The sequence below is a fragment of the Drepanopeziza brunnea genome (genome assembly GCF_022702325.1).
Source record: "Drepanopeziza brunnea f. sp. 'multigermtubi' strain 214-2 chromosome Unknown ctg3, whole genome shotgun sequence".
NCBI classification, from domain to species: domain Eukaryota; kingdom Fungi; phylum Ascomycota; class Leotiomycetes; order Helotiales; family Drepanopezizaceae; genus Drepanopeziza; species Drepanopeziza brunnea.
In genome coordinates, this window is record NW_027094066.1 from 2,243,635 (window position 1) to 2,270,772 (window position 27,138).

At 49.8% G+C, this 27,138-nt stretch overlaps 9 protein-coding genes across 9 annotated transcripts; 5 read left to right on the top strand and 4 right to left on the bottom strand.

Annotated features, from left to right (window-relative positions):
* Positions 1-1,157: 1,157 nt before the first annotated feature.
* Positions 1,158-3,043, top strand: L3040_002765 (uncharacterized protein; the record flags this gene model as incomplete). The annotated part of the gene is made up of 4 exons (XM_007296284.2): positions 1,158-1,376; positions 1,436-1,686; positions 1,734-2,333; positions 2,386-3,043. 4 exons carry the CDS (start codon positions 1,158-1,160, stop codon positions 3,041-3,043), a joined length of 1,728 nt encoding a protein of 575 aa, XP_007296346.2.
* A 750-nt stretch (positions 3,044-3,793) lies between these two features.
* On the top strand, positions 3,794-4,701 carry L3040_002766 (uncharacterized protein; the record flags this gene model as incomplete). Its single annotated transcript, XM_066155672.1, has 2 exons — positions 3,794-3,875; positions 3,953-4,701. 2 exons carry the CDS (start codon positions 3,794-3,796, stop codon positions 4,699-4,701), a joined length of 831 nt encoding a protein of 276 aa, XP_066012649.1.
* Positions 4,702-5,535: 834 nt separating this feature from the next.
* L3040_002767 (uncharacterized protein) lies at positions 5,536-7,665 on the top strand (the record flags this gene model as incomplete). The annotated part of the gene is made up of 4 exons (XM_066155673.1): positions 5,536-5,548; positions 5,672-5,806; positions 5,865-7,247; positions 7,346-7,665. 4 exons carry the CDS (start codon positions 5,536-5,538, stop codon positions 7,663-7,665), a joined length of 1,851 nt encoding a protein of 616 aa, XP_066012650.1.
* Positions 7,666-9,014: 1,349 nt separating this feature from the next.
* On the bottom strand, positions 9,015-11,919 carry L3040_002768 (uncharacterized protein; the record flags this gene model as incomplete). The annotated part of the gene is made up of 3 exons (XM_007296283.1): positions 9,015-10,043; positions 10,094-11,769; positions 11,823-11,919. The coding sequence occupies 3 exons, from the start codon at positions 11,917-11,919 to the stop codon at positions 9,015-9,017; spliced, it is 2,802 nt and encodes a 933-aa protein (XP_007296345.1).
* Positions 11,920-15,350: 3,431 nt separating this feature from the next.
* Positions 15,351-16,528, bottom strand: L3040_002769 (uncharacterized protein; the record flags this gene model as incomplete). Its single annotated transcript, XM_007296282.2, has 4 exons — positions 15,351-15,431; positions 15,539-15,647; positions 15,705-15,779; positions 15,831-16,528. 4 exons carry the CDS (start codon positions 16,526-16,528, stop codon positions 15,351-15,353), a joined length of 963 nt encoding a protein of 320 aa, XP_007296344.2.
* Positions 16,529-17,296: 768 nt separating this feature from the next.
* Positions 17,297-18,740, bottom strand: L3040_002770 (uncharacterized protein; the record flags this gene model as incomplete). Its single annotated transcript, XM_066155674.1, has 5 exons — positions 17,297-17,979; positions 18,067-18,076; positions 18,167-18,252; positions 18,349-18,442; positions 18,492-18,740. The coding sequence occupies 5 exons, from the start codon at positions 18,738-18,740 to the stop codon at positions 17,297-17,299; spliced, it is 1,122 nt and encodes a 373-aa protein (XP_066012651.1).
* Positions 18,741-20,525: 1,785 nt separating this feature from the next.
* L3040_002771 (uncharacterized protein) lies at positions 20,526-21,881 on the bottom strand (the record flags this gene model as incomplete). Its single annotated transcript, XM_007296279.1, has 3 exons — positions 20,526-20,849; positions 20,935-21,521; positions 21,590-21,881. 3 exons carry the CDS (start codon positions 21,879-21,881, stop codon positions 20,526-20,528), a joined length of 1,203 nt encoding a protein of 400 aa, XP_007296341.1.
* Positions 21,882-23,482: 1,601 nt separating this feature from the next.
* On the top strand, positions 23,483-24,003 carry L3040_002772 (uncharacterized protein; the record flags this gene model as incomplete). Its single annotated transcript, XM_007296278.1, has 2 exons — positions 23,483-23,604; positions 23,655-24,003. 2 exons carry the CDS (start codon positions 23,483-23,485, stop codon positions 24,001-24,003), a joined length of 471 nt encoding a protein of 156 aa, XP_007296340.1.
* Positions 24,004-25,104: 1,101 nt separating this feature from the next.
* Positions 25,105-26,249, top strand: L3040_002773 (uncharacterized protein; the record flags this gene model as incomplete). The annotated part of the gene is made up of 3 exons (XM_007296277.2): positions 25,105-25,130; positions 25,188-26,003; positions 26,051-26,249. The coding sequence occupies 3 exons, from the start codon at positions 25,105-25,107 to the stop codon at positions 26,247-26,249; spliced, it is 1,041 nt and encodes a 346-aa protein (XP_007296339.2).
* Positions 26,250-27,138: the final 889 nt, after the last annotated feature.

The window sequence follows — 27,138 nt, forward strand, 5'->3', positions numbered from 1 at the left end:
GGATATTTTGTTGACCCTCGGTCACTTATCAAAACCCGAAAAGGTAGGAATAATGAACTCAGCCTCGAAAATCGTTTAAAGTTGTATGCCAGCGTTGATTTTTCTTCGAGTTCCTCGAAAACTAATATAGCTTACGACAACAAAACAGTATTTACAATTGCTTCTAAGCTCGGCCTATGACTACAACTGCTAGGCACTGCCACGCATATTCCGTTCTGGTGAGGTTCAAAGCTTTCGTCTCCACGACGCAGTTGCTGAGGACAAAAGATAAATAAAGAGAATTGCCAAGATAAGCTTCGCGAGAAGTACTTTTCACTCGCCATCAATCATGCCATCCATCAGCTTAGAACATGCGCGCAGTGTCAGGAACTATCCTGCAAAGCAACCGAGAGCGCAAAACTTTGCTGACCTCGTGTGAACGATCTGGAACCTCATCAAGGGCAGATTTACTGATTCATAACAATGGTGACTCGACGCGCCTAATCGTCAAATACTTGTGCGTGGCCCGAGACACTTCCGCAAACGGCTGCGACTTGTCCACCACGCGCCGACTACGATAAGCCCAGCACGAGAAATGAGAAACAGAACTTGGGGAAAAAGAGAAGATTCCTTGTCCCTTCACTCCTTGCTCCATTCTTCCATTGTTTGACGTGTTGTCCGCAATTTGAAACGCTAGCAGCGTGGTTCAATGGATGGGAAAGCCCCCTTGACCGCGTCTAGGAATGCAATATATGGGCGATCCGCGCGCCACGCGCGAGAATGCGATACAGGCAAGCATGGACCACGCGAAGGAAAAGAATACATCCTCTAGAGAAATGGAATTCCTGTTCCCAGCCATTTGTGAAAGCGTGGATGTTATATGTTGTTGTATTTCCATCACGTTTCGCTCCGTCTTCTTGAGCAGGCTTGAGAACTAGAGTGAATTTTGTCGCAAAACTTCTTTTCGCATCGGAACGACGGCGATACTTGGCTCGAAAGCATCTTGTTGGAGAGGAATTTTGCCCTGGTGGTAATGTGCTTTCGCAGCGTCTGATTCTCAGCCTCGTCTTTCGGTCGGAACAGACACTTCGACTTTCTTGCTCGATCGCATCATTGCAAATCTTTGCAGTTCTCCCAAAGGCAACCATAAGGAAGCGAAAACCGGATGATAGGCAACAATGGGGTCCTATTACCCGGATCTGGGCTCTACTCTGCCATCAGGTGTCTTCTCAACTACCCGCGCCGCTAGGATGCTCCCGCCAGCCATTGTCTTTACAGCAATTTCGATATTGGCGGCAGCAAGCGTAGTAGTTGTGGGAGTTGCAGCCTCGGTGCTGAGTTCTAATGCTGAGAGGAAAAGGAGTGTGAATGCTGTACAGGCTCTAGGGTTGGTTGCTGTAAGTGAACATCCCAAGTTACAAATCTTCCAGCTGGTGTGCTGATGCGGGTTTCGTAGGCTGCAACATCAGTCGTGTATCTCGCTTTTCATGGTCTGGCAGCGAGATTTAATGAACCCGTGGGTGTTTCAAGGCCGCCGGAGAGGACACTGCATGCGACTTGCTTCATAGTAGCTCGTCTAGGGCTGGTATTCTGGATTGCAGCTTTCATCGCTTCACTTGTGGTCGTCGTGACGCCGAATGCGTGTCTGACTGGATCTAATGCTTGCAAGCTGCAAATTGCGGATGTTATCGCTTCAGTGTTTGGATTGTAAGTCTCCCCAGCCCAGCTTTAGAGAGCCGAGCTGATGGTTGTAGTATTGCTACCGGTATCATTATCACGGCCCTCGAATCCTGCAAATACCCCTTTCGAATTCCAGCCTTCCTGAAAATGAAGAAGACCGAGTCGAGAGGGGATCCATTCGATAGTATCATGGACCGGAGTGTATCGCGAGACTCCTCGTTCGATTCGGGAGAGGTATTTGATAGCGACAAACTCATGTCTGTGCATCCACAGCCAGGGCCAGGAACAGAAATTCAGAGAAAACCTCTTCTAAAGACCATTTCGGAGAAGAGTGCGGTAGCGGAACGACCGACGACACCGCTGCTGGTTATTCCAGGAAGGGCAAAATCGGTATCGAATGATTGGGAAGAGGAGCACGCTCTTAGGAGGAACGTCGGTGCGCATAAGCAGACTGAGTCGCTTGCCGACTCGGCTATTTCGCTTTCGGACGATAAATCTTCGGAATCATCATGCTACACGAGCAAGAGTTCATCGCGACAGAGCTCGAATTTTACGATACCAAGAAAGGCGGTGATTGCGAGGCGGCCAGTAAGCCAACGGTCTATAAGTAGGCGTGTGACTCCAAGTAGCAGCATCAGCAACCACTCTCGGCGGTCTCCTCTATCCTCCGTTCGGTATGTAGCGTAGCCTCCTCGCAAGAAACGTGCCAGCATTAACTGGCCACAGGTCGGCTGAATATCCACACATCCTCGTTCGCCCAGAACTAAGATACTACCCTCCGATAATACCTCCACCCCACGGCTGGAGTTCATCGAAAACGTCCTCTATGGCGGAGCTGCTCCCGGTTGCTCTTGAACGACAACCATCATTCGACATGCCAGGAAGCTTCCCGTGGCCCATCCAACGCCTCCCTTCTTTGCCCAAGCACCATCCGGCTTCGTATCGAGCCAGGACTCCGCTAAGCAGAAGGAACACCAACGAAGTCAGGGTCCCGGGAGCCTATCGGCAAAGTTTTCTTGATTATGACGAGAACATGGATGAACATGTCCGACAGATCGAGCTCGAGTATAGGCGTTCTCAAAGGAAACGAGTGCAGGGCCCGAGGACTTTTGTTCAGAGAGAGGCAGGGAATTTCGATCGACTGAATCCACCGCCGAGGAGAGCTGGTTCTCAAGAGAGGTATCAGAAGAAGAGACCTGTTAAACATGTACAACAGTCTGCGCCTGTGGCGAAGATTGTTCCAAATGCGGCGTGTCCGGCGACGGCGATGGCAGAGAAGGCTGAGCCTGTGACTGTAGGGGAGTTCAAGCGGCTGAGTCTTGGAGATTTCTCGATAGGACTTGAGGGTCTGATGGGATTTGGAGATATGTCTGACTACCGGTAGACCCGCGACTCGTGATTAGAAGGAAACGATAATGGGGGAAACCCAGCCGATAGGTGCAAAGCAAGAAGAACACGCATTCTCGAGTCCCAAAAATATAAATAATTCAAACATAGGGATCACCTGATTGACCTTTTGTTGATGTCGATGTCGACCGTAGACGTGACCGTCGACGTCAACAGCTTGGCATTTTCACAAGCCTCAGGTTGTACTCCGAGGGCCAAGCCTTGCTGTCAATTTCCAAGGGCAAGCGCGGGAAAAGAAGCACAACGCGGGGTACCAATGGATTTAATCACGTGACAAAGGATTTTGTGAACTGGTAACAAGTACGTAGTGTAATATTCGATATTCTTCACATTGACATCACTCATAAGTATTTGTAATCAAATGATTCGCGCCGGGATAACCTTGGTATGGATGAGTAAGATGACGTTGAACACCCACCCAGTTGGCGTTGGCTGACTTAGCCCCACACTTCTATTCGATAATAGTGGGAGTCGACCCCACGACTTTTGGCCCTGGGGCTCTTCAAAGTTAAAGGTCAACTTCCACCATGAGTCGTCTTGAGATACTTGACAGCTGAAGTAAACAAATACTTACCAAGTCTCCTGCTCCACTCAACACAACACCAACCACACAACACCACCACACCACACCATACCCACGATCATCTGAGACCATCCATAACTACCATACCGGGAAACATACCCACAAACCCACGCAGCCCGCCCGCCCGCCAGCCCTATGCACACGATGACCACCACCACCACCATGGCTTCAGAAGAGCCCCCTCGAGTGCACTCCCCTCCCAGCTCCTCCACCGTCCGCCCAAAAGGCAAGTCTCTCCGGTCATGATGGCACCGGTCTCCTCAGTCCCTCTCTCACGTATCTCCAGCTAACACCCCCATCCAGGAATCCTCAAAAACTCCTACCACCGCTCGCCCCCTCACCAAGCCCCCATATCATCGCACTCTCCACCCCCTCCTGCAGCTCGTGCTTCGATCCCTCGCGACATCTCCGACAAAGACATCACGGTCCAAAACACCCTACAGAATGCCGGACACCGACGCTCCTCGTCCGGGACTCGACCCTCCGGATCGCGCCGGCAGTCTTCTCACGGCTCGCTCGCGCAAAGCGCCGAGGACCAGCAAATGCGGTTGAAATGGGACGAGGCGAACTTGTACCTGACGGAGCAGGAGAAGAGCTCTACCATGAAGATCGACGAGCCAAAGACGCCGTATGCGAGGCAGTATGATCCTACGGAGGACGAAGAAGAGCTGCGCCTGATCGATACGGAGGACATCATGGTTGATGAGCTGGATAAGACCCGGGCTGGGTCTGGCTCTAGCGGGAGTAAGGCGAAGGCGTCCAAGGCGAAGGAAGATGATATCCCGGGCTTGAGTCTGGGGGAGCCGGAGGAGGACGTGCCGGAGCGTGAGAGTGTAGATGAGCATGGTAAGAGGAAGGAGAAGGCCGTCTATGTTCGGGGAGAGGAACATGTGGGCTTGAGTGAGGAGGAGCAGGAGAAGCATCGCAAATTTGAGGAGGCGAGGAAGAGGCATTACGAGATGAAAAATGTGGCTGGCTTACTTGGACACCCTGAGGAACTGGATGAGCTCGATGACGAGGGCGATGCAGATATGGATAGGGGTGCTAGGTAGCGCTGCTGACTTGGCACTTGGGGATGGGAATGGGGGTTACTGGTCCATACAAAGGATGGGACTGCTGGCCGGGATCGCTGGCTGGCATAGGCGTTACTGATGAGAGACGAACACGATGAATGATAGCAAAGTTTCGTTGTCGTCCTGCATCTCTGCATTTTGCATCTGGCCTGTAGGGAGGATGATACCCATCCACTGTGTTGCTGCATGTTTCTTTCCTTTGTTGCTCTTCTGTCCTTGTTGCCTGCATGTAAAGCTTTGCATTGTACGAGCTGTCAATTACGTTCATATTTATACACAGTCTCTCTCCGTCTCTCTCTCTTTCCCTTAGCTCCCCATGTAAAATATAATCTAGCATCTCATTTTCCTCATCTCTTTTCAAACTCACCAATTTATCAAAGACGATGACTCCTCAGCTCCCCAATTCCCGCCTTTAGACTTTGAGCTCTACAAAATCACCTTCGTAAGGCTCTCCTCCAATGTTCCCCTTCGTTTTTCCGTTCAAAATAGCCAAAGTCCTTGAAGATCTTCTCTTTTTCTTCCTCACCTCCCCTGTCTTATTACCTCTCACCTTTCCCTTCTCACCTCTTGTCGTCGTCAAATCGAAGCTACTTAGCACTAATTCCGTACTAGCGCCTCCCTACTAGCGCGCCTCGCCTCACTTCCCTCCCGGACTCAACTCAACTCGTCTCTGTACCTGATTCATTTATTTTGTTCACGGAAAACAACAAAACATACGAACTCGACTTTGGCTCGTGATTTTCTGTGAGTCTGGAGATTTGTTTCTGTGCAACAATACGCAACGCGACGGAGAGAGAAGAAGAGAAAGACGAGATGGCGCCTCAAGGTGAGTTTGTGATTTTCTTGGTTTTGGGCTATAATTCAGTGGGGATTGGGCGGAATTGGGAGAGTATAATAGGGAGGTCGAGGGTGAGAGATGCTTGAGGGAGTCGTGCTGAGGGGTTGGTAGAGGTGAATGCATCTGGGGGTGATGGAGGGATTGAGGGCACAGCAATTGTATGCTTGAGAGGTGGGAAGGGCGATGGCAAGAAGGAGAAGAAGAAGATGGAGAAGATGAAGAAAGAGGCAAAGAGCCACGAGAAGGGTATGTCACTTTTGGGGGGCTGAGAGTTGGGTGCGTCGCTGCTGACAACTTAATCTAGACCAGCTTCCCATCAACGATGAAACCAAGCCGACCCATGGCAACGGTCAAGACCATCCCGAGGTCTTGAGAGCGGCAATCCAGAGGCAAAAATTTCAGCTGGAAACTCTCCTGTCGGGTCCTGATGAATCCAAAGCCGCGAAGCTGGCGCGAAAGATTGCAGATGCTACCAAGAGCCTTGAGGGTCTTGAGCATAAGCGTGAGATGGATTACAGGAATTATCCGGAACAGACGGGGGGCGTTAACAAGGAAGAAGGTAAACAGGAGCAACAGGTTGAGGAGCCGGTGGCCAAGAAGTCCAAGAAGAGCAAGAAGCGTAAGGCAGCAGAAATCGACGAGGATAAGGAGGAGGCGGGACAACAAGCTTCGGAGGTCACTGTCGCGGAAGTCAGCACGATCCAAGATACCTCTAAGTCTGAGAATAAGAGGCGCAAGAAGGACAAGTCCCTGCAAGAATCGAACATCAGACCCAGTTCAATCGCAGCATTCGCAAATAACGAAGCCCTTGATGGCGGACGTCCTACAACCAACGGCCTCCCATCTGCACTGAACGCTGTACACAACCCAAAGACGAGCCAGCATAACATAGATGATGCGCCAGCAGATGCTCGGACCCCTCAGCAAGTCAAGATGGATGCATTGCTGGCTACGATCACCAGCACGCACTCACCCCCTGCCAGCGACGACCGCAGACTAGATGCTCTGATTGCAGGTACCGTCTCTGCGAAGTCTCCTGCTGCAATGTGTATGGGCAAGTTGATTGAAGTAGGCCAAGCCGCGCTGAAAGCAGCTGTATACCCGACTCGTCCACCTTCGGAAATCTCGGAATCTGAGGCAGAGCTTCCTAAAAAGCCGACAGTCGTCCTTCATCAGCGTAAAGGAACTGCTGCTCGTGTCACTCCCAAGGAGCCCCGACCAATTGTTCCCGCAAAGAACGTCACCTCTGATGGCCAAGTGCGCATAGAAACCCCTATTCCTCTACCCCAGCGTAAAATCTCAACTACGGCCCGGATCACACCAGGAATGAAGCCCAACCCTGCGGAGAGCAGCAAGCTAGCACATCGCCAGAAGTCTAAGGAACATACACAGTCTAACAATCCCTCATCTGAAACCGCCACAGCACTCAAAGAAGCCTCCTCTGCTACGGTCATCGGCGGTCTAACCTCCCAGCCAGATCCTTTCAATAGCCCGATCCGTACCGGCCCAGCGCGCAAATTTCCACGAGCCATCTCTTTGCCACGCAAAACTCCATCGAAGGCCCCAAAGCGAAGTCGCGGCAAGCTTGGAGAAGCTGATGGAAGAGAGGATTGGGAAGTCGCTTCTGGCAGAGTACGAGCTCGTATCAACCCCGAAGGCAAAGCCGACGATCAAGAGACGGAGGAAAGTAAGTACTCGTCCCTTTCCCCTCCCTTTTCCATACTAAACCTCAAACTTTCTCCTTACGACCCACGGGACTGAAATCTCCTCCTAACCCCCCTTCAGATATCGCCTTCTCTTCCACCTACCTCTCCACCCGACCCCTCGGCATCTCCATCTCCGGCACGAAGTTCCAGGTCCTGGCCATCGGCTCTGGCACCGAGCATGAACTGCCTATGCATGCTTCGAAGGAGAGCGTAAAGATTTGCTCCGTCGCTAAAGGCCGCGTCCAGGTTGCGCTCGGAGGCAAGACGTTCGCTATTGGAGAGGGTGGCATGTGGCGTGTCCGAGCCGGGGAGAAGTGCGTCGTGGTCAACAACAACACCCATTTGGGAAGTGGTCAAGGGGTGGTTGCAAATGTGCATATCTGTACGACCGACGCCTAGGCGCTACCTACCTACCTACGGGCTGGTGGGTAGTGGGTGGGTGCTTTGTAGTAAGCATGGGCACGATTTTTTGAAGATTGTTGTTGTTGCTGCTGTTCTTATTGTTGTTGTCGGAGTATGTCAGCGATATTGAGCAGATACCGTTTGCAGCAATGTTTTTTGCATGGAGTTTTCTCAGGATGGAAGGCGCGATCGCCGGCTTTGCAAAAAAAAGAAACAAAAGAGAAAAGGGGCATTACTCGACTGGCTAGATATCATCCCGGACGTTTCTGATGGGAAATTAAAAAAAGACAATCGAGCTAAGGGGTAGGGGAGAAGTAAAGTAAAGTAAAGTAGATGTATCTATATATATACGAATGTATGAACATGTATATATAAAACCATTCCAACATCATTATCCATCCGTGTGAGGAATTCGGTATCTTATTTGAGCTCCCTCCTGCCCGTACTCCGTATATTCCAACAGCACCAGAGCGGGTTCTATCCATCACCCATCACCCAACAGCCATCCAGCAGCAGCTAAGTAACATATACACACATACACACACACACACACACACACACATCCATAGCCACATCCGTACATTCAGCCATAGATCCAGCCATAGCCATAGCTTCCTTCCTTCCTCCCGCTACCAGCGCGCACACACACACACCCGCGGAACAGTAAATAAAATAAAGTTATGCTAAACGCAACGCAACGCAACGCAGCGCCAACAAAGCCATCCTGACTGTCCTATTCAAATCCGGTGCGGTACGGTACGGTACGGCGTGATTACACACTCACTTCTACTACTACCTATTAAATACATATCTAATCCAAAAAAAAAAAAAAAAAAAAAAAAAAAAAAAAAAAAAAAAAAAAATTCTATCTATCTATATCAGCAGAACGAACCTCTTCCCCAGGAGTCCAGGAGAGCAGCAGCCCTCAGTAACCATGAGACAAAGACACCTGACACCTGACGCTAGCTCCGTATGTTGAGGGAGGGATTCTGTCCGATACTATTTATTTGTTAGTTTCTTTCTCAGCTGAGCAAATAAGGCCAGCCGCGTGCCGCCGGCGTCTCCCGCCCAAATATACTATCCATCCCAACCCGCCCATCTATACAGATACACATACAGATACACACACAACTTGCAATGCCACATACTCCAGCGCGGTATTTGCTTCCCGCATAGGTATACCTACATGTCCCAAGTAATCACACAGTTGTTGTACTCCTGTGGGTCTAACCAAAGGAATCGCTCGCTTCCAGGACAGCAAATATACATATTCCAAGAACCCTTAACTCCTTCCCACCAAAAAAGCTATGTCAAACACCAAGCTGCGCCCCGCTCAAATTACCTTTTCATTTTATACTAACGCCCATGCTCGTGTTTCCGCTAGTGGCCGGCGACGTAGCTTCGGAGATAGTCTCTGGATGCACAGTAGGCGCAGGATTGACGCCCTCTTGAAAGAAACTCCTGCGTCCCTCCGTTCGACCTCTCTTCTCGGTCGGACCATCAGCGCAAGACGAATGAGCCGAACTCACGCTCCGTGTTGTGCGGCTCCTCATACCCACAGACACCGTACTCGCTCTCCTTGACTTGTACGGCATCGGATCGCGGTGGCTGTTCGGAATAGTAGGGCCAGGATGCAAGAGCGTGCCAAGGAGGTTGACCGGGCTGCGACTTCTAGTACGTGCAGTCTTGAGTGCACCGCTGCTGACAGGACCACCATTGGCCGCCATTGTGGCGAGGGATGAACGTCTTCGCATTGCGCGTACGGCGTCATCCATTTCTCTCTTTTGGAGATGTTCGCTTGGGAGGAGAATGGCGCGGTCCAATTCGTAGGGGAGACCACGATGGCGGCCACGAATCTGCATAGCGATAATGACGAGCTTAGCTATGATGCCGAACTCAGCGGAGAACGAGGCGTTGATGTTGGTGTAGCCGAGACTGAGACCAACGGTACCGTATGCGCTGATAATTTCGAAGAGAACGCTGAACATGGTGAATGCTGGGTCGCCGTTTTGGATACGCTCGCCTTCGGAAATGGAAATGATGAAGAGTCCCAGGAAGATATACCACAAATCGAAGGAAAGTTGACGCCGCAAGTGTGCACCTACGTATGAAGGCTCCTCCATGTCGGCGTTGTCTTCCTGATAAGAGCCGTAGATACCGAGGGACTTCTCTTCGTATACATTGGTCCTACGCACCGAAATCGCGATGGGGAGAACGGAGATATACATCATGATGAGGTACGATACTTGGATGGCAGGGTGGAGTGCAGCGAGATTGACCACGGCGAATCCAGCTGTACGGGTCGACACAGCTTGAAACCAGCCAGCGAGGACTCGAATGTGGACCGGAAGGTCAGTGACTATCTCGTTACCCAGCTCCAGAAGGGTCAGTGTTTTGTTAAAGCTGGTAGAAATAGAGCACTTACATCGAGGATGATGAAGAATACCAAGTCCACCCCGTTCAGGATGACCAAGATCCAAAACAACCACCACGTTGCCTTTGAAGGAAACAAAAGAGTGAAGCATCGACGAGGGTGATCAAGCAAGAATTTCAGCTCTTCCCAGATTCCGCTCTCCCTTGGAACATACTTTGAAGTAATCCATATGATGATTCGGAGCATTATAGGAAACCCCGTGTTGCCAATGATGATGAGGAAGGACATCACCACCAAAAGCCATTGAGCTTTCTGGAAGGAAATCATGCTGTCAGGGGTAAGGGTGAAGCCTAAATCGGTGAAGGCCGAGTTGGATGTAAAGATTCCCCACCAGATGCGACTGGCCCCGGCAGCTTCGACAATTGTTCCGTAAGAGTCGTCGCTGAATATCCATGGCACGATGCTGACCACGCCGAAGAGTGTAAAGCCGACGTAATAGGCGATCAGGATGAGAACCAATGACTTCAGGGATCTGTACTCGATACCTCCCAACTCTTCTCGCTGCTCCTCGGTTAGGTCTACGAAGGCCGAGTTTCGTCCGACTGTTGGCTCCCAACTCAAATATGGCATACCCTCGTCTTTGTCTCTCGACAGTGCTGTCATGATTGTGTTAAAGGTTGACGATCTCCGAGCGTGTTGGGTGTGTTCGTCGGCGTCTGTTTTCTCGCCACCAAATATTCTAGGTCTACGAAGTCGTAGAACGCCACATGTGTCTTTGGCAGCCTTTGCATCGACAACGATCTTTTCGGTGATATGAGATTGAGTGGGCTCTGCGATTGTGATATTCCGTCTCGCCGACGGTGGGTGTTCCTCATTGCCCTGCTTAGTTGAAGTCTGGTCCTGATGGGAGAACTGTCCTGAAAGCCTGGATTCTCGTCTAGACATTATGGGAGAAATTTGGTCCTGATGATCCAGAGTGACCGGCGCTACGCCTGCATCTGCATCTCGTGGTCCAGGGATCCTGAGCACAGCTCCCTCGTCCTGATTCCGCTGACGCTCGAGAAAGGCAATATGGTCTTCGTGGCTACGCTGAGCTGGCAACCGAATTGGCTCATCGGCCAGGCCATTGCTCCTCTTTACTTGATCCGCAAACTTGATCTGAGGTCTAGACTGATCCCCGACTAGATATTTTTCGTCGTCATCCACTGCTGTCTCTGAACCACGGCCTTTGGTAGTGCTCTCCGATGAATGAGAGCCACTGGCATTGTCACTGGCCAAGATTTTCTCCTTCTTAACCTGATCATCGTAGTCCTCAGGGATCGCGTCCTTGTTTGTCATACCATTTGGTCTTGTGCTAGCATGGTTCACGATGATACGTCGTCCTCTGACTCCCCTCTCCTCATCCCCGATGTCTGGCTCTAGTGTCCTGGCCTTTGCAATACTCAGGCGGTTCTTCCTAGACTCTCTCGCAATATGCTGGAAACGCTTCTCGAACCAGTATAATCGCAAGAACACGACGAACGAGTTGATGGTGATCGGGTTGGTAACGATGGAAATCAGGTATAAGACCACCTGCTGCCAGGTATTCAGAAGGTTCAGATCCACGGTATTGAGGCCACTCTGGGTGGCAGATCCGCTGGCAAAGAATAGCGCATCGATGTAGGCGAGATCTCCTCGGATGTACAGGCATAGAGAGCCGAAAAGGGCCATGCCAATGATCCAGAAGTCTGCAGGCAACCGATTAGCGGGGGCTGCCTCTCTGAAGCCCAGGGCAACTCACAATGGACCGTGATGAAATTGAAATGCGGGGTCTTTGAAATGAAGGCCGGCTTCAAAGACTTCAACTGCCCCCAGATATCGGACAGAATAGAAAACATGGTAGCGGCAGGCTGTGGCTGCGGTTGCGGTCGCGGCTGACACTGTTCGTGTGGTTTATCTGATCTGCTACCTTGCGCGGTGTATTCCCAGGTGGATGATTGTTATCGAGGTCCTCGGTCGACGTCGACGTCCACGTCCGCGAGTCTTAGAGACTGCGACTGGCAGTGATGAAACGGGGTTCAGGAAGATGCATTTTCAAGGAGTGGCGATGTCCTGATAGATGAAGTGGAGTACCATACAGGTCGACGGCGGTGCACTGGCCTAACCAAGAACATCGGCTGGACTGGACTGGACTGGATTGAAATGAACTGGACCGTTCGTACTTGACTTTAACTTAGGAGAATTCGACCGGATTTAAGAGAAAGCGGTGGAGCCGAGCAGAGTAGGACGGAGTGGGGTGGGGTGGGGTGGAGTGGGGTGGGGCGGGGCGGGGCGGATCGGAGCCAAGCCGGGAGTACTCGAGTAGTTCACTTCTTGTTCTACTACCGGTAACGCCCTTACTTTAGCGTGAAAGACCGTCAACTGTGACGGTCGACGATGACAACAACATCACGGCCCAGCAGAAGGGAACAAGTAGGCAAAAGAAGTTGGACAGCAAAGGGAAGTCTTTGCGATGCAGGGCAGGCTAAGAAGAAAGGATGAAACGGGAGAACCCTGAATTTCCCTTTTCCAAGAGACGCTGGGTCCTTTTGCTGGTGCGAGTGGTAACATAATTAATGATCTCCGTGAGGATGCCATCAGATCACGCATGAAGAGCAGCCGGCATCACGTTCAGCCGTCCCCGGCCATATTCATTGCTTGATAGGAAGGGTACATACTACTAGTAGTAGGTAGTACAACTTGTACATGTAATTGGAGGTGTATCATCAAGTCTGGAGAAGTACCCTACATCATGCATATTCATTCATGACTTACCAACTTCTTTCGAGCTGCCAAGTCCGAGTCGACTTACAATAAATAATTGTAGAACAATGCCTATACAGAATATAGTAGTACAGAGTGCAATGTACTAGTGTACTAGCCAGCCATCTTCGGAAATTCTCTATTCATCCTCCCGGTCCCGATCCTATCTACGGATCTCCATTCCGATGGGTCCCCGAATGAGATGAGACGAAACGTCCTACTTATATATAGGAGACATATTCACGTGTCTGTCTGACAGGTCCAGATGGATGATTGGTGGCACCATTGTTGACCCACTTCGCTTATGCGGATGATCTGTCGGGATGACCGCTCCGTTCGGTACCTGCAGTCAGTCTTGTTCTACCAAGGGCGAAAGTGGAACTGTGCAGCCAATGAACTAGTACATATTATTTAGCCCTGATCGAGTACCCGAGTATCTGGTCTGTGCAATCATACAGTAGTGACAAGGCTTCAAGCCATTGATAAGCGGGCTCAGGGGGATGGACCCAATCCAAAGGTCAGCTCTCAAGCTCGGGAAATCTTTCGATTATTATTCCCGACCCAGTACTCCGTTAAGGCCCAATACTACTAAATTACACCCTCGAGGGTCAGAAACAGGTGGAGTTAGTTACAGTGGGGCTTCAAGGTTCAAAACCCCCTTGAGGGCCGGTGTTACTATGTGATTTGGGGCCGATAAGGGTTGTCACAAATCAGTTGTACACTTTAAAGGTCAATCCTATGAAGTATATCAATAGTATATACCTCAACTTATTAAGGGGTGGAGGGGAAGAGGTGAGTTGGCAATCTGTTATTCAGCTACGGAGTACATCTCCGCACTGCCTTTACGCGACTCTGTCTCTTCCCTTCCTCCCTCCGTGCCGTTTGTCATTGTCATAGCGATTCTTCTGGTTGTTTTTTTTTTTTTTTTTTTCGAGTAATCTCCCGATTCCTTTCGCATCAAGCAAAAGATCATACATTCCAACGTCTTCTGGGAAGACTGGAGAGGAACATCAAAATTTCCTCCAAAGATTCCAGGCATTCCTCATGCAGAACAGCCTCTACCACAGGTTTCCGGTTTGAGGGCTTTCCCGGCAGTCAAAATACATTTCTTGATATGCTCGCCGTTTGGTTGAAGAAAGTCGAATTACGCACTATGGTAGTCGGGCTTCAGAGGTGTAGGGTCGCTCACTGTTTTAGCTATTTTCTTTGCGAGAGCTGGCTTGAGCCTAGAATATATATATATATATATATATAGAAGAAAACCCCATCAAAAAAAGTGTTCGAAGTTGTCTTATCCCCAAGAAACCGTCCAGTGGCGAAAACACCGTCCGGATTCATCCCCGCCTTTAATATTGCTAAAGTCTATGAGAAGACGTACGGCCTCGCAGAGGAGATACGCCCCCCATTTCCCTTGAAAGGATCTCTACTTCTGGCCCAGAATAGTCCGTCCTGCATTGGTCTTGTTAAGGAGTGCTAGATCCTGTAGCAATTGAGATGAAAGAAGCCATCCAACTACACCGTACACGCTTCCATTTGTTCTAGGTTACGCTGAAGGTGAGAATTGCGACATATGAAGCGATAAGTTGGGTGCCGAAGCGAGCCCGAAGCTAGGTGGACGCCAACAAGGTAGCGACGGTGGAGATGGCCTGGGAGGAGCGGAAGACTGACTATTCACCGCAGTATCAAAGTATGAATGATCCTCTGACTTCACCTTCTCTTTCCAAACTTCATAGCAACATGCGACATGCTTTCTCCACACCCAAGAACCCACAAACTCCGAAACCCACTTACCAACACCAACAAACAGCTCATTTCAAGCCTCCTCACTTTCGTTCTCTCCTCAGCAATAACCCATACGAATACGCCTCGATGGTAAAGCTCGAGAACACCAGCAGCGGCCCCTGGTTTACGCTCCGATTCCCCGCCTGCACATCTTTGCTTCGTCCCCTTCAGCTCTACGTCAAAAGCCCCAAGACAGATAGATAGATCATCTACTCCCGTGCGAGAAAACAATCAGCAGGTATCCCCACAATCATCAGGCAGAGAGCAACATCACAATACTGTCAAGGTGATAAGTATGACAATAACGAAGATGAGTCGGTGGTACGAGCTTACTGGTGATCGCTACCTTACGTATAAATAAACTCCTCGCTTAAAATCAGTCAGGGGGCTGGCTGGATGGAGACTTCCGCGATGGAAAATAAGCATAAGCGAGGACGAGTCGGACGTCCAGAAAGTGGTCGGAGGGAGAAAGGGAGGGGAATTATTCATCTAGATAATTTTAACATCGTATCATTTCTTCCCCTGGAATTGTTCCTTTGCTGCGATTTCGATATTGTTGTTTTCCTCGTTTAAAAACGTTTAAAAGACCGGAAAGACCGCCAACTGTGTGAATCATGTATATCACAGGTATCAGATGCTGAATTGTGTGATTATGCGTATTCGAATCAGTTGCTATTCTCAGTTTACGGCTCGCTCTTTCCCTTACCATATAACCTACATGTTTCTGGAGGCCAGAATCGTGGCATTAGCCCCATTTCGCCGTGTCGGAATCGTCCGGAATTTTCGCTCCAGGGGAAAAATCGATCAGGCTCTCCCATTCGAGGTCCTATATCTTGATTAGTCTATTATAAATCTGTAGATTATCTACATATTCATCATTAAGTGCCATTCTCCAGCCCAGTTTTTCCTTTGGGTTCCAATCTATTTTTCTACGTCACTTTCTGGCTCGGATGTAAATATGAGTTTTCTGCCATGCCCCATTTCAGGAAAGCACAAAGCTGGGTGCGCCACCGTGAGTGCGATACAGGCGATGGCCACGGTACTGTGATAATGTCAATCTTGCAGACCCAGATGCATGGAAATTTCACAAAGTACTTACATTCCATCCAATACCAGGAACAGTGGTTCGTCACGCTGCAGTTCACTTCCCCATCCTCCTGACATCTCTGGAATACTATGTACCATGTCAGATCTCCGCAACGCAGAAGTTCCTGAGCGGACTTACCGATAGATGCATCGTATCAGGATGAGAAAATATGCTGCCGCCACCATGGACACGAAGTACTTCAACCTTCCCGGTACTACAGCGTCCGCACCGTCAAAAGCGCCTAATTTCCGATGCCGGTAGACGTTATAGGCGTAATGCAAGCTCACGATACCAAAAGCAACAAGCTGGGCAACCTGCAGGGCGATACCAGCCAGGATCAAGTTGTTTCCGATGTTGAGTAAGCTCACGTTTTCGATACTTGCTGCGGCTGCCATGCCTCCTCCCGCTGCCTGTATGAGGATGGACACGGCGTCGAGCCCGATGAAAACCCACGTGTACATCGCGGGCCTGATAAGGCTGTACTGTGGTCCAAAGCGGAGGACAAGGTGCTTCAGGGTCAGGTCGATGCCGCCGTTAACGAACGACGGCGCGAGAATTAGACAGATGATCTGCTGCTTGAAAGCAATATCGTTCCATGGATTCGAATGCATCATGATGCGGCCGATGTAGCCCGCGAACTCAATCGCGCAGCCGATGAAGAGTCCAACGAGCCAAGTCCAGGTGCGTCCTTTGATGCTCAATCCAACCTGCAGAACCATGCAAATGCCGAATACCACGCAAAGAATAACGTTGCCAGGAAGATTGGGGTAGTAGCCGTAGATCGTGTATTCGACTGGACATTGAGGCGTGATACGGGTGCAATCTCTGGTAGACATTCTCGCAAGTCCGCACGAGGGAGAGCCTCTCAGATCGGGAAATTTCGAATCAATACCTACCTATCCTGTGGGATTTGTTTATTTATGCTGCGGGTGTCAGATCGCCACCGGCTTGACGTCGTGGTCAACGCACTCACGGGTAAATACAAATTATAATACGGAGGAACCTACGGATAAACGATCCATGCTTCCTTCAATTGGAGGAAAGGCTCCATTCCATCTAGTTACGAAGTAGTACCTTTAGTATCTAGACAAAGCGTTGTTGGTGCATCTCCGTAGGTGAAGCGTAAAAGTGGCTCGGCTGTCATGTCGCCGCGACCAAGCGTTCTTTTCAGGCCAGTGCAATGACAACAGACGGGGTACGGGCCCGGCCCGGCCAGGCATCGTGAAACTGCTAACAGAGATCTGTACCTGTGGACATGACTTACAGAGCAAGATCAGATGCAGAAAATCATATAAGACGGACTTGGCACAGTTTTGTATAGAAGCTCCGTATTCATTTCTGCTCTGCTCTGCTCTGCTCTGCTCAGCTCAGCCACATGCAAATTCCACATCTATCTGTACACTATGACTTATGCCAATGCTACACACATAGCTCGCCCCGAAAATTGTCACCATACTTTTGGTCGCCATTGCACAACTCATACATACACATCGATCAGGAAAAACGACGCCTGCACAATCTCGTCAGAGCCATTGCACAACTCATACACATCGATCAGGAACAACGTCTGCCCAATCTAGTCAGAGCTCATGAACTCGGACGAACTACTCATCCTTTGCCGGGTAATGAAGTTGCTCCAACGCCTCGATTTCTGGTCGTGCGACAACATGGTGCATCCTCATCTTTGCTTGCTGAAACCAAACACTGTCCAGGCCTTGCTCGTCATCCTGGTCGTGGTCATACTCGTTAATACCATGCAATTGCATGTAGTCCTCTATATCATCAGTCCACTCTTCCTGTACAAGATAGTCGAAGTCCTCGTCGTCAATCTTTCGTACACGGACTTCGAGTTTTGGTATTTTTTTGGGGAAGCCGCCTTTTTGCTTGGCTGCTTGGAAGGCTTTCCTTGCTCGTTCCAGAATCCAATCAGCTCGTCTCCCATACATGGACCACTTTTGCGGCTTGATCAACTCCAGCTTATGGTCTGAATCTTCTGTGTAATCTAACTCTCGAATGTCGCAGTATGGGTACGTGACGATAGTAAGAAGCTCAAGACTGGAAAACTGTTCCCAAACAAGCACTGGGATAGCGCTAAATATGTTGAAGTCCACTGCGAGAAAACGGATCTTCTGAATGCCCTGTATGTCTCTTTGAAAGTTATTGATCATCTTCCCAGGATTGTTGAAATGCAGCACCTGATCGATCAAGACTTTGAAATCAGACCAGCGGTGGCCACAGATAGAGAATTTGTCATAGAGAGTATTGACCAGTTGGAGTTGGCCTTCGTCTACATCAAGGAGAAGTTAGCGATAGTGGCAATGAGACATATCACCAGAAACCCTGGAAATATCAAAGTATGGCTCCCGATACGTACCACAACTATTCTGTAGTTCTAGGTACGTGAAAATCTTCTGAGCTACTTCTCTTGACTTTCGACAGGCCCACAAGACTTCAATGCCGTCTGGTTTCCGTACGTCGTCATCTGCATATACACTGCCTTCAGAATCTATGAGAGACAACCGATGAGTTTGGGGAGAATCGACACGTGCGGCGAAAGACCCTGTGCTTCTATCAGCACTGCGAAGTTATTTCTATAGGGCAACCTTCTTGATAGCCTTCTGCTTGAGAGCTCGCAAGGCAGTGTGTGAATGCTTACATATACTTGTTTGCAGCTCGACGGGAAGCTTAGGGAATTTCGTAAAGGTATAAGCTGGCACATGGGATGTCCGTACGCTGTCGACGTCTTGCCCCTGAGAGAATTAGCCACAATGAGAGCCAGATCGGCGAATAGTACTCTACCCAAAGTTTGTACGAGATGATGGTCTTCAATCGCGACTGAATCTTGGTTTCATTCCGCTCAAATTCGCTCTCGAGACGTCGTAGATATTGTTTGAAGTCATCTCGGCGCCGCTGTTCCTCCGTCTGAAATCTTGCTTGATTGATGAAAAGCTCTATTTCATCCTCTTCCTTCTTGGAGAAAAATCGATTATTAATTTCCCAGGGGAAGTCCACCGAGTCCAAGTCGACTTCAGCCTCCCAGCCCTCCATGATGAGTGAGACCCGCAGCCGCCGTGGCCGATGAGGATGTGTTTGGGCTTTCACCAAAGCTCAGTCACTGGAGTCGCTATGTTCAGCGGGAAAACTGGAGTTGTGAGTTGTGATGTGGAAGGAAGTAGAGAGAGGGTTGAAGGTTGAAGCCTGAAGGTGAAAGCGGCATTAGTGGGACATCGCGTCGTCATGGAGGTTTGCCTACCCGTCTTCCTACGGTCACATGACTCGAACAGTCATTTGAAGGCATTCATACGTTCTCATTCTCGTTTTCAGACAAAACCACGCACAGTTTCGAGCCCAGTCGACCATCCTCTCCGTATTTTAATCGTGCTTCTCCATATCTTACGAGATGGCACGCTTCCCCTACTTTGGAGATAGGAAAGCGTGCAGATCTTGCTTCCCAGCAACGTTACTTTACCTTTAAAAATGCAGTATGCAGATACGCAGGGTCATTCTCGGGGCTTGCTGGGTTCGGTCTGGCCTCCAATCTTTATATACAAAAGAAAATATATATCAAGATAAATAACAATATATCTTTCAACAACCCAGTGTCCTAGCTCGTGGCTCGCCCAAGAACATCGACGCTTGACAAGTCAAACAAATATCTGTCACATCCATGAAACTCTTCAGCGGTGGGCTTCTTGCTTTTTTCTCCTCCAATCTGTAAGTCCCTGGCACAAGATCAGGACTTCGATTAACAGAGACACAGCCGCAAGATGGGTCGGCATCCCTACCGTTACATTTGAAGGCTCAGCTTCGAAATACTCGTTCTCTCTCAAGAAATTGCAGTCCGTCGTTTTTGACAAGAATAATAAGAACGCCGTCAATACCAAAGGGGATAACCTATTACCACCTACTCCCAGGAGTTTCTCTAACAGCTTCAGGGCCAACTTACTCTCGTCTTTGGATTTAGCAGTCCCAGTGTTGACAGGCACTTCTGCTGCGAGGGATTCTACATTTTTGAGCATTGGCAATCTGGGCGAATACCTGAACGCTGCAGGCTCAACAATTTTAGAGGGATACGAAGTACTCCATCAAAGTGACCGGCAACGGGATTGTGATCACGGGGCCAAGTCCGCTTGGTGCTTGGTGGGGGACAATCTCGATTCTACAAAGAGGTGTCTTGAGCCCGAGTTGAGAAGCGGTAGTGCAGTCGATACGCCAGGCTTTGGGGGTACGAGGATTAGTGGTGGGATTTTCCGTGGCCATGAAGTGGTAGAGCTGACAACTGTGCACAGCTGGACGCGGCAAAGCATCACTACCCGCCTGATTTCATCCTCGAGATGTGCTCCTATGTATCTTTCTTCAAACAGAAAAAGCTCCATCTCCATCTCAGTGACAGCCCCACCGTCAATCCAGAGCTCACAAAGAAAGAAAAGCTCGATTTCTACTCGGCATTTCATCTCGATTTCCCAGACCCAGCAGTCACAGGACTCAACAAACGCGTCAATGAATCATATGACCAAGCCGACTTAGAGCGCAGGCAGCAGACCTGAGCCGGTAGAGGCGTGACTATCATCCCTGAGATCGAAGCCCCAGGCCGTACCCTCGTAATCACGCAGTGGAAACTCTAGCTTGCCGATTTCAAGGTGGTGGATGGCGCTGAGAGAAAATACGCTGGTTTAGTCGCGTCACTGGTTATTGCGATTGCACCCTACGAATGTCCACAGTCCACCAAAGTCGAAAATAAGAGAGAAGCGGAAATCAATTCACAGCTACCTAGCTGTACGGGTATAAACCATGCATGTATGCGCCATACGCCCCTTTCGCCGACTTACAATCCTAAGCCAAGCAGTCTTTCTCCGAGAAGAAATTGGTCATGCTGATCCGGCGACCAAGTTGCTTCCTCTTGTGAGTTCCTGTGAGCTCCTTCAATTTGACTAAGAATCGACGTCCTATGGTATCGCTTGCCTTGCTGTACTTCTCACTGGTAGTCTTGCTCATAGAGGAGAAGCTCTCGGCCGACCCAGATGATCGTTCGGTAGGTTCACTGCTTGAAAGGATACCATCGTCCAGGTTTGTGACGTCAATGAGACCATCGGGAAGGCCTTCCGAGGCGATTTTGAGCACCGAATCCCTCATTGATTGGACCTCTGGATTAGAGTCCTAGCTTGGTTAGTTTCCTCTCGTGTATGGGGAGATTACCATGGGAATACAACAGAGATGAGGACACGGGGACGGAAAGACATACATCGGTCTTGTAATGAACATACTTGAGCATTGCTCGGATGGTATAGTTGGCTTCATTACCGGCACATCGAAACTGATGCTTTGCAAGCTTTGCCGGAACGAGGCCCATATCCGCGGTCAAGATGTCAAGATCAATGACACCCGAAACATCTAGCGACATTCCATTTTCTGACTTCCAGAAATTCGGGTCGCCCTGGCCCATGCGAGCCAAGTTCGCCGTAATGTCGCGACCCACGAAGACGACGCTGATCTTGGGTGCCATGTAAAGAGGTTGGAGTGCCATGTGGCCCAAAGCGACCTTCTTGAAAAGGGAAGGAAGCTCCTGGGCACTTATGATCTCCGCCTTTCCAAAGGCAAAATCCGCGTTCGGGGTATCCGCCACGGTAAAATTGTAGGCTCGAATTGGGAATCCCGGCGGGCATATGCGACCCTCTCGGCGTCGAAACTTCAAGGCGCGAGAATCGAGGATGGCAATGCCAACTTCAGAAATATCCTGCTTCACACCGGGGCGATACTTGAGGTCGATGCCTACAAAGATGGTCGGGTCAGTCTTGTAGGCATCGGATTCGCCGGCAATGAGGCCTAGCTCTGGAGGTAGTCAGTCTTGCCAGTCTTTGCTAAGCTCCCCAAAGCTCTGAGCACGGTGCAAAACTCACTCGGGCGAAGAAAAGTAAGGCTCTCGGTGTAGCTCTTGTGCTCATAGACCATAAGATCCTCCTCGACTGGAACATCGCGCTCTTTTTCTTCAGCAGAGACCAAACATCTTGTCTCGATAACAGGAGCGACAGCTTGTTCCCTGGCAGGTTCCAGGCATTCCTGATCGTCCTTGATGTTCGCTAAGCACATATCGCTCTTTAGAAGTGGCACCTCAGGCTTCGGAAACGGTGTTGGATTCAAGACGGGGGAGCGAAGCCGGCGGAGGTGTTTGGCGACGGATGGAAAGGTCATAGCGATGTTGAAGGATGCAAATGTTAAATGTGATGTGATATGCCAGCGTTTTTTTCTGTGTTTGTTTTTGATGCGAGGCCCACGTCCGTAATGTAGCAATAATGGTCTGGTTGATGACGGATGGATGATGGGTGATGGGTGATATCTGCGACACTGCGGAGAGAAGAAGTGCCCAGGTCTCCGAGTTTTTGAGTAAAATTATTCCAGCAATTTCTTGGGGAGGAAGTCGGAACCGTCATTAGTCACCTAGATCTGAAGGCACTTCAAAGTTACTATCCTTTTAATCAGGGGACCTACCTGGGTTCAAGTCACGGGGTCAACTTATTCTGGAAGGAAGCATGGGCGTATAGCCTCTTCGACTTTGAACAGTGAGTCCCTTAAGCGAGGACACGAGTATTACTGAACTTTATCGGCACTAGCAGGCACCACCTGAGCCTCCTGAGGGCTAGTTTCTGTGAAACCATGTTGACTGGTATCGATGAACTTCTTCCTATCACGGGTCAAGTTCGAAGAAAACAAGTGAGTGAGGTGTAGCTTGCTGAAGGAGTTCTCGCGGAAAGATGTTCGTCGATAACGACGAGGGTTAGGTATTTGAAGTAGGAGAGAGTATTGTGAGCTGCTCTCTATCTTCTTCCTATCATAGAGTTTGGTAGATGAGCGTTGGGTAGAAGGTTCAAAAGTTGGTGGAGACATGGTGTTCGACGGTTCTAGGGGCTGCGTAGAAGAATGCGAAGGCAGATGTATATCTGGGTATTTATTATTGCAGTATGTAACTACTTATATGAGCCGTTTGCATACATGGAAAGCTTTGTTTGTAAAATTCCAGTCGCTCTAAGCTTTTGGAGCTGGCAAGAAGACTCGACAGCAGCTTGAATCCCTGAGAGTGGCTTTGCACCCGTGGATAGCCCGGAGCGCAGTGTATGTTTTGATGGAGGCTTAATCTGGGCCGTAGCATACGGAGTCTCCGTAACTCTCGTGGTATCTCTAGAAGCGGATGATGGCCACTCTTCAATGCATGATATAGTGGACAAAATTCGGCTCTCTTTGCGAGAGAACTGCCGTGGTATGAGGCGAGAAGATAAGCCGTCGGTTTCCGAGTGGCTATCATCGTTTTGAAGTATTCTTAAGTCTTGAAGTATACTAACGTAAAGATACGGTTATGGGGACATGACTAATAAAAGAACAAGCTAGACAAATTGAGATTCCTCATGCCGAACATGGTAAAGCTGGTGGTAGTGCTCCGATTTTCATGGCTGGCCGCTTGGACTAAGGCAGAAACTGCGGGACAGCTCAAATGGCATGATCCTGGTTACCACTCAGATATATATTACAAATGAAGCTTTGAAGAGCTGATGTTGACGATAGAAGGTGAATAGGAAAGGAGAAGCGTGCCTGGCCTGGTAAGGGAAAAATTGATGAAAGCGGATATTCGCCAATCCTATTGCTATATTTCCTATCAAAAGGCGTCCCAGGAGCTCGTATGCTTCATACTCAGAGCATGCGAGTCACAGGTAAATCATTTGAAGACATTAAATGTACCCAATTTCGGGTTCATAACATCATGAAGTGAGAAGTCCACCTCCCTGTGACGAATCACAAAAATGGGCAACTTGGAAGCCTTCTGTCCAGATAATTTTCTGAAAGATACGAGACGAGACTGCCACCGCTATCGGAGCTACATACTCAGAGTCTTCGACAAGAGCAGTCCTCGAAGCGTAACCCGGTAAGCTTCCAAAATGGAGCAGTGCTATGGAGTGCAACGAACCGGCCCAGAGGTGCGCTCAACTTTCGACTTTACGAGTGTCGCTCGACAAATACTGTTGACATTTCACTCGAAGCCGCCTTCAACGACAGAGGCAACGTTATAGGGAGGCTAAGGAGCTCATGGAGTTCTTTGTACAACGGTACTCTTGAACAGTCATGCGATTTCGATGCTGGAACTGGTTTCGCGAAAGCGTGGGTGTACATGGGAGCGATGCAGCCGGTCGATGATAGTATGAGTGCTGAGCACGTCCCAGAAACCTTGAAGCAAGCAACATGGTCCAGCTTTACTCAACTTTGGTGTGGAACTGGTCGGACGTATGTCGACTACCACTTGGTCACCGTGAAAATCCTGGCTTGATCGAAGCACACCTTCGGCCTGTGCGACATATGACCGCATCTGCCCGCCCTATACTTTGAGAAGCTGCCTGGCGCCGAAAGAACGTTAGCCAGGGTTGGAGCTTCTGGAAGAAGTGAGTTCCCACGATGGCAGGCTGCACGTAGTATCTCATCAGACTTTATTCGCCAATGTTGAATCTCATACTCAACCACTAACCATGCATGCAGAGCACGAGGGCTGAATCGTATTACCAGAGTTGTGTTGTCATCATTTGATTGCATTGCGGCGATGCAATATAGATAGAGAGAGAAGCTACGTACATCTCGTCTCGTCTCGTCCCATCTCATCTCATCTCACCACCGTCAGTATCAAGTAGCATGTGCGGTCCCTTCCCATCTACCCCATATTCCCCGGCTGCGAGCATGTTGCCATCTTGAGGTCATCATAGATTCATGGGAGCGCACGCATCCTACAAGTAGGAAGGGGCCCTCCCTACGATGGTTTTAAAGTGGTAGTATATCGTAAGATAGATCGATCTTGACCACGCATCGGAGTCGCCAGCTGAGTGTGGAATGGATCGAGCTGGCGAAGATTTGAGTTGGAGGTCTTGCTGTTGAAGAAAGGAAGAGGAGAAGAAAGCGCACGAAGGGAAGAAAGGTTCTGCATTTTATCCAAACGAGAGGTGTCGGGCGCTAGACCGTATCCGTCGCTAGCCCCAAATAATTGGATGGCACCTCGAATTGGGCCCCGCTGGCTTTCAATTATTTCTCCAGACATACAACAACGCACAACAACCCACAACTACAGCCAACATCTCCAGCCCGACTCTTTCTATTCCATCCCACCCCAACCCGACCCAACCCAATCCAACTCAGTAAAATAACGTTTATCGAAGCATCACAGTACTACATCTCTTCCGCTAGTACAAGATATCAATTTCCCTTCGCCCCGCCTCTGCCTCTGCCTCTGCCGTCCACTCCTCGAAATCAGCTCAGCGACCACTTGGAAAGACAGCTCTTGGAAAGTCGTCTGTAGCTCACGAGCTCTGTCCACCGACGACAAAGCTTGCCGCTTTTGCAAATCGCCTCTCCCCACCCTCAGATACCCCCTCTCTCGTTCCCTATGGATCTCTGGACTCGCCGTGCCAAGTGAGTCGCCCCGTCTCGTACGTACCTGCCACGAGCGCGAAGCTAACATGTCTCCAGCTCCAGCAAGCTCTCCGTGTCTACGGGGCCTCCTCCCACGAATGGCGCTCGGCCTTCCACTGAATCGAAAGTAGGCTTCTCAGGATCCATAGGCAGAAGAGCAGGGGAGACGTCTTCGCACACCACCAAGAACCCCTTCAATGTCGCGGCCCCCCCTATATCCTCCCTCACCTCCCCAACCGGTGGCGCAACTGGCGCATTCGGACTCGGAACCGGTGCATTCTCCAAATTCAATACCAACCCGAAGACTCCTAAGGCAACTACCAGTTTAGATTACATCAGTGCGATTGGCGCGAAAACCCCGACAGCCGAGAAGCAGCTCAGGGACTTGGGTTCCAAGCCTTCGAAGACCAGCATCACGACTTCCAAGGTTCTCACACCTCCACCTGCGCATAACTTGAGGCATAGCTGGGCGCTCTGGTTCCGGCCGCCAATATCAAAGTCGAATGGATTTGTGGACTACGAGAAAACATTGCATCCTGTAGCGCAGTTCGATACGATGGAGGAGTTCTTCACTTTGTATAGCCACCTGAAGCGTCCATCTACCCTACCACTTGTCTCGGACTACCATATCTTCAAGAAAGGCATCAGACCTGTCTGGGAGGATGAAGAGAATAAGAAGGGTGGAAAGTGGATCGTCAGATTGAAGAAGGGCGTGGCGGATAGATACTGGGAGGATCTCCTCTTTGCGCTGATTGGAGATCAGTTTGCAGAGGCCAGCGAGGAAGTCTGTGGAGCCGTTTTGAGTGTAAGAAACGGGGAGGACATCCTGAGCATTTGGGCCCGCAATGATGGCGGGAGGGTTCTAAGGATCAGGTATGTGCAAGTCCTCTCTATCGTGACACCATACTAACAGTCTTCAGAGAGACGATGAAACGCATTCTCAGCTTCCCACCTGATACCAAAGTCGAGTGGAAGAGCCACGACTCCAGCATCCAGCAGAGGACTGCAATTGACGACGCGCGAAAGGAGAAATCCCAACACGGCAACCATCACACCACACCCGCTCGCAACGGCAACAAGGATGTAAACGATACCCCCTTCTCTGCAGAGAAGAAGTAGAACCAGCCCTCCTTTTCCAAACTTTGCATATGATGAGCGTATCTAGAGCGACGGATCTTCCTACTTTTGACTTTTACGAAACCCCTCCATGTACACTAACGGGCTGCATTAATCGGGAAAAAGCGAGTCGCTACGAATTGAAATGGGCAGAACGAGACTTCTTCTGCGGGTCTTGCTTGGTCGATTAAACTACGAGCAGGTGGTGGGGGTCTTTTGCTGTATTATAGGATGAGGGAAGATTATGTGGGCGCCCGTTCTGTTTTGGTTTTGCGGTGCTAGTAGGCTAGGGATATGGCCTGTGTTTTGGGCTGAATAGACCTACCGGTACATCACACATATCTTCTTTCCCTTGCTTCTCTCACTAGGCCTGTAACAAGCAGCCTAGGTCATACATTCCCAGCCAGATGTGTGTGCCTACCACCTACCGACATCAGCAAGTAACGACAGCCAAACCGCAAAGCACAGCGACTTACAACAACAATGCCATGCATACCTGCCCGCATAAGTAATCCTCCCCTCCATTCCTCCCTCCCCTTCTTGTCCTTCCATTCCACACATTCCTCTCCCTTCTCCTCTTCAACACTGCCGAATCCGCCCTCCCCTCCCATCAAATAAGCAAAACACGCAGAGTGAATACCGAGATGGACATACACGATAATGGATCAATCACCCCACACCCGGACACTGACACGCTCTATTGATTGAATATCCGAATCGGTACTTCGTCGACTCGGGCATACCCCGTCCGCAATGTCTGTCTTGCTATTCTCGTCTTCCCCCTTTCGTCTGATCAGTACCGTACCAGTCCACTGTACGGATATACATACCTTGTTATGTGCACAGTACCGTACGCACACACCCACACCCGCACCCACATACACATGTAAAC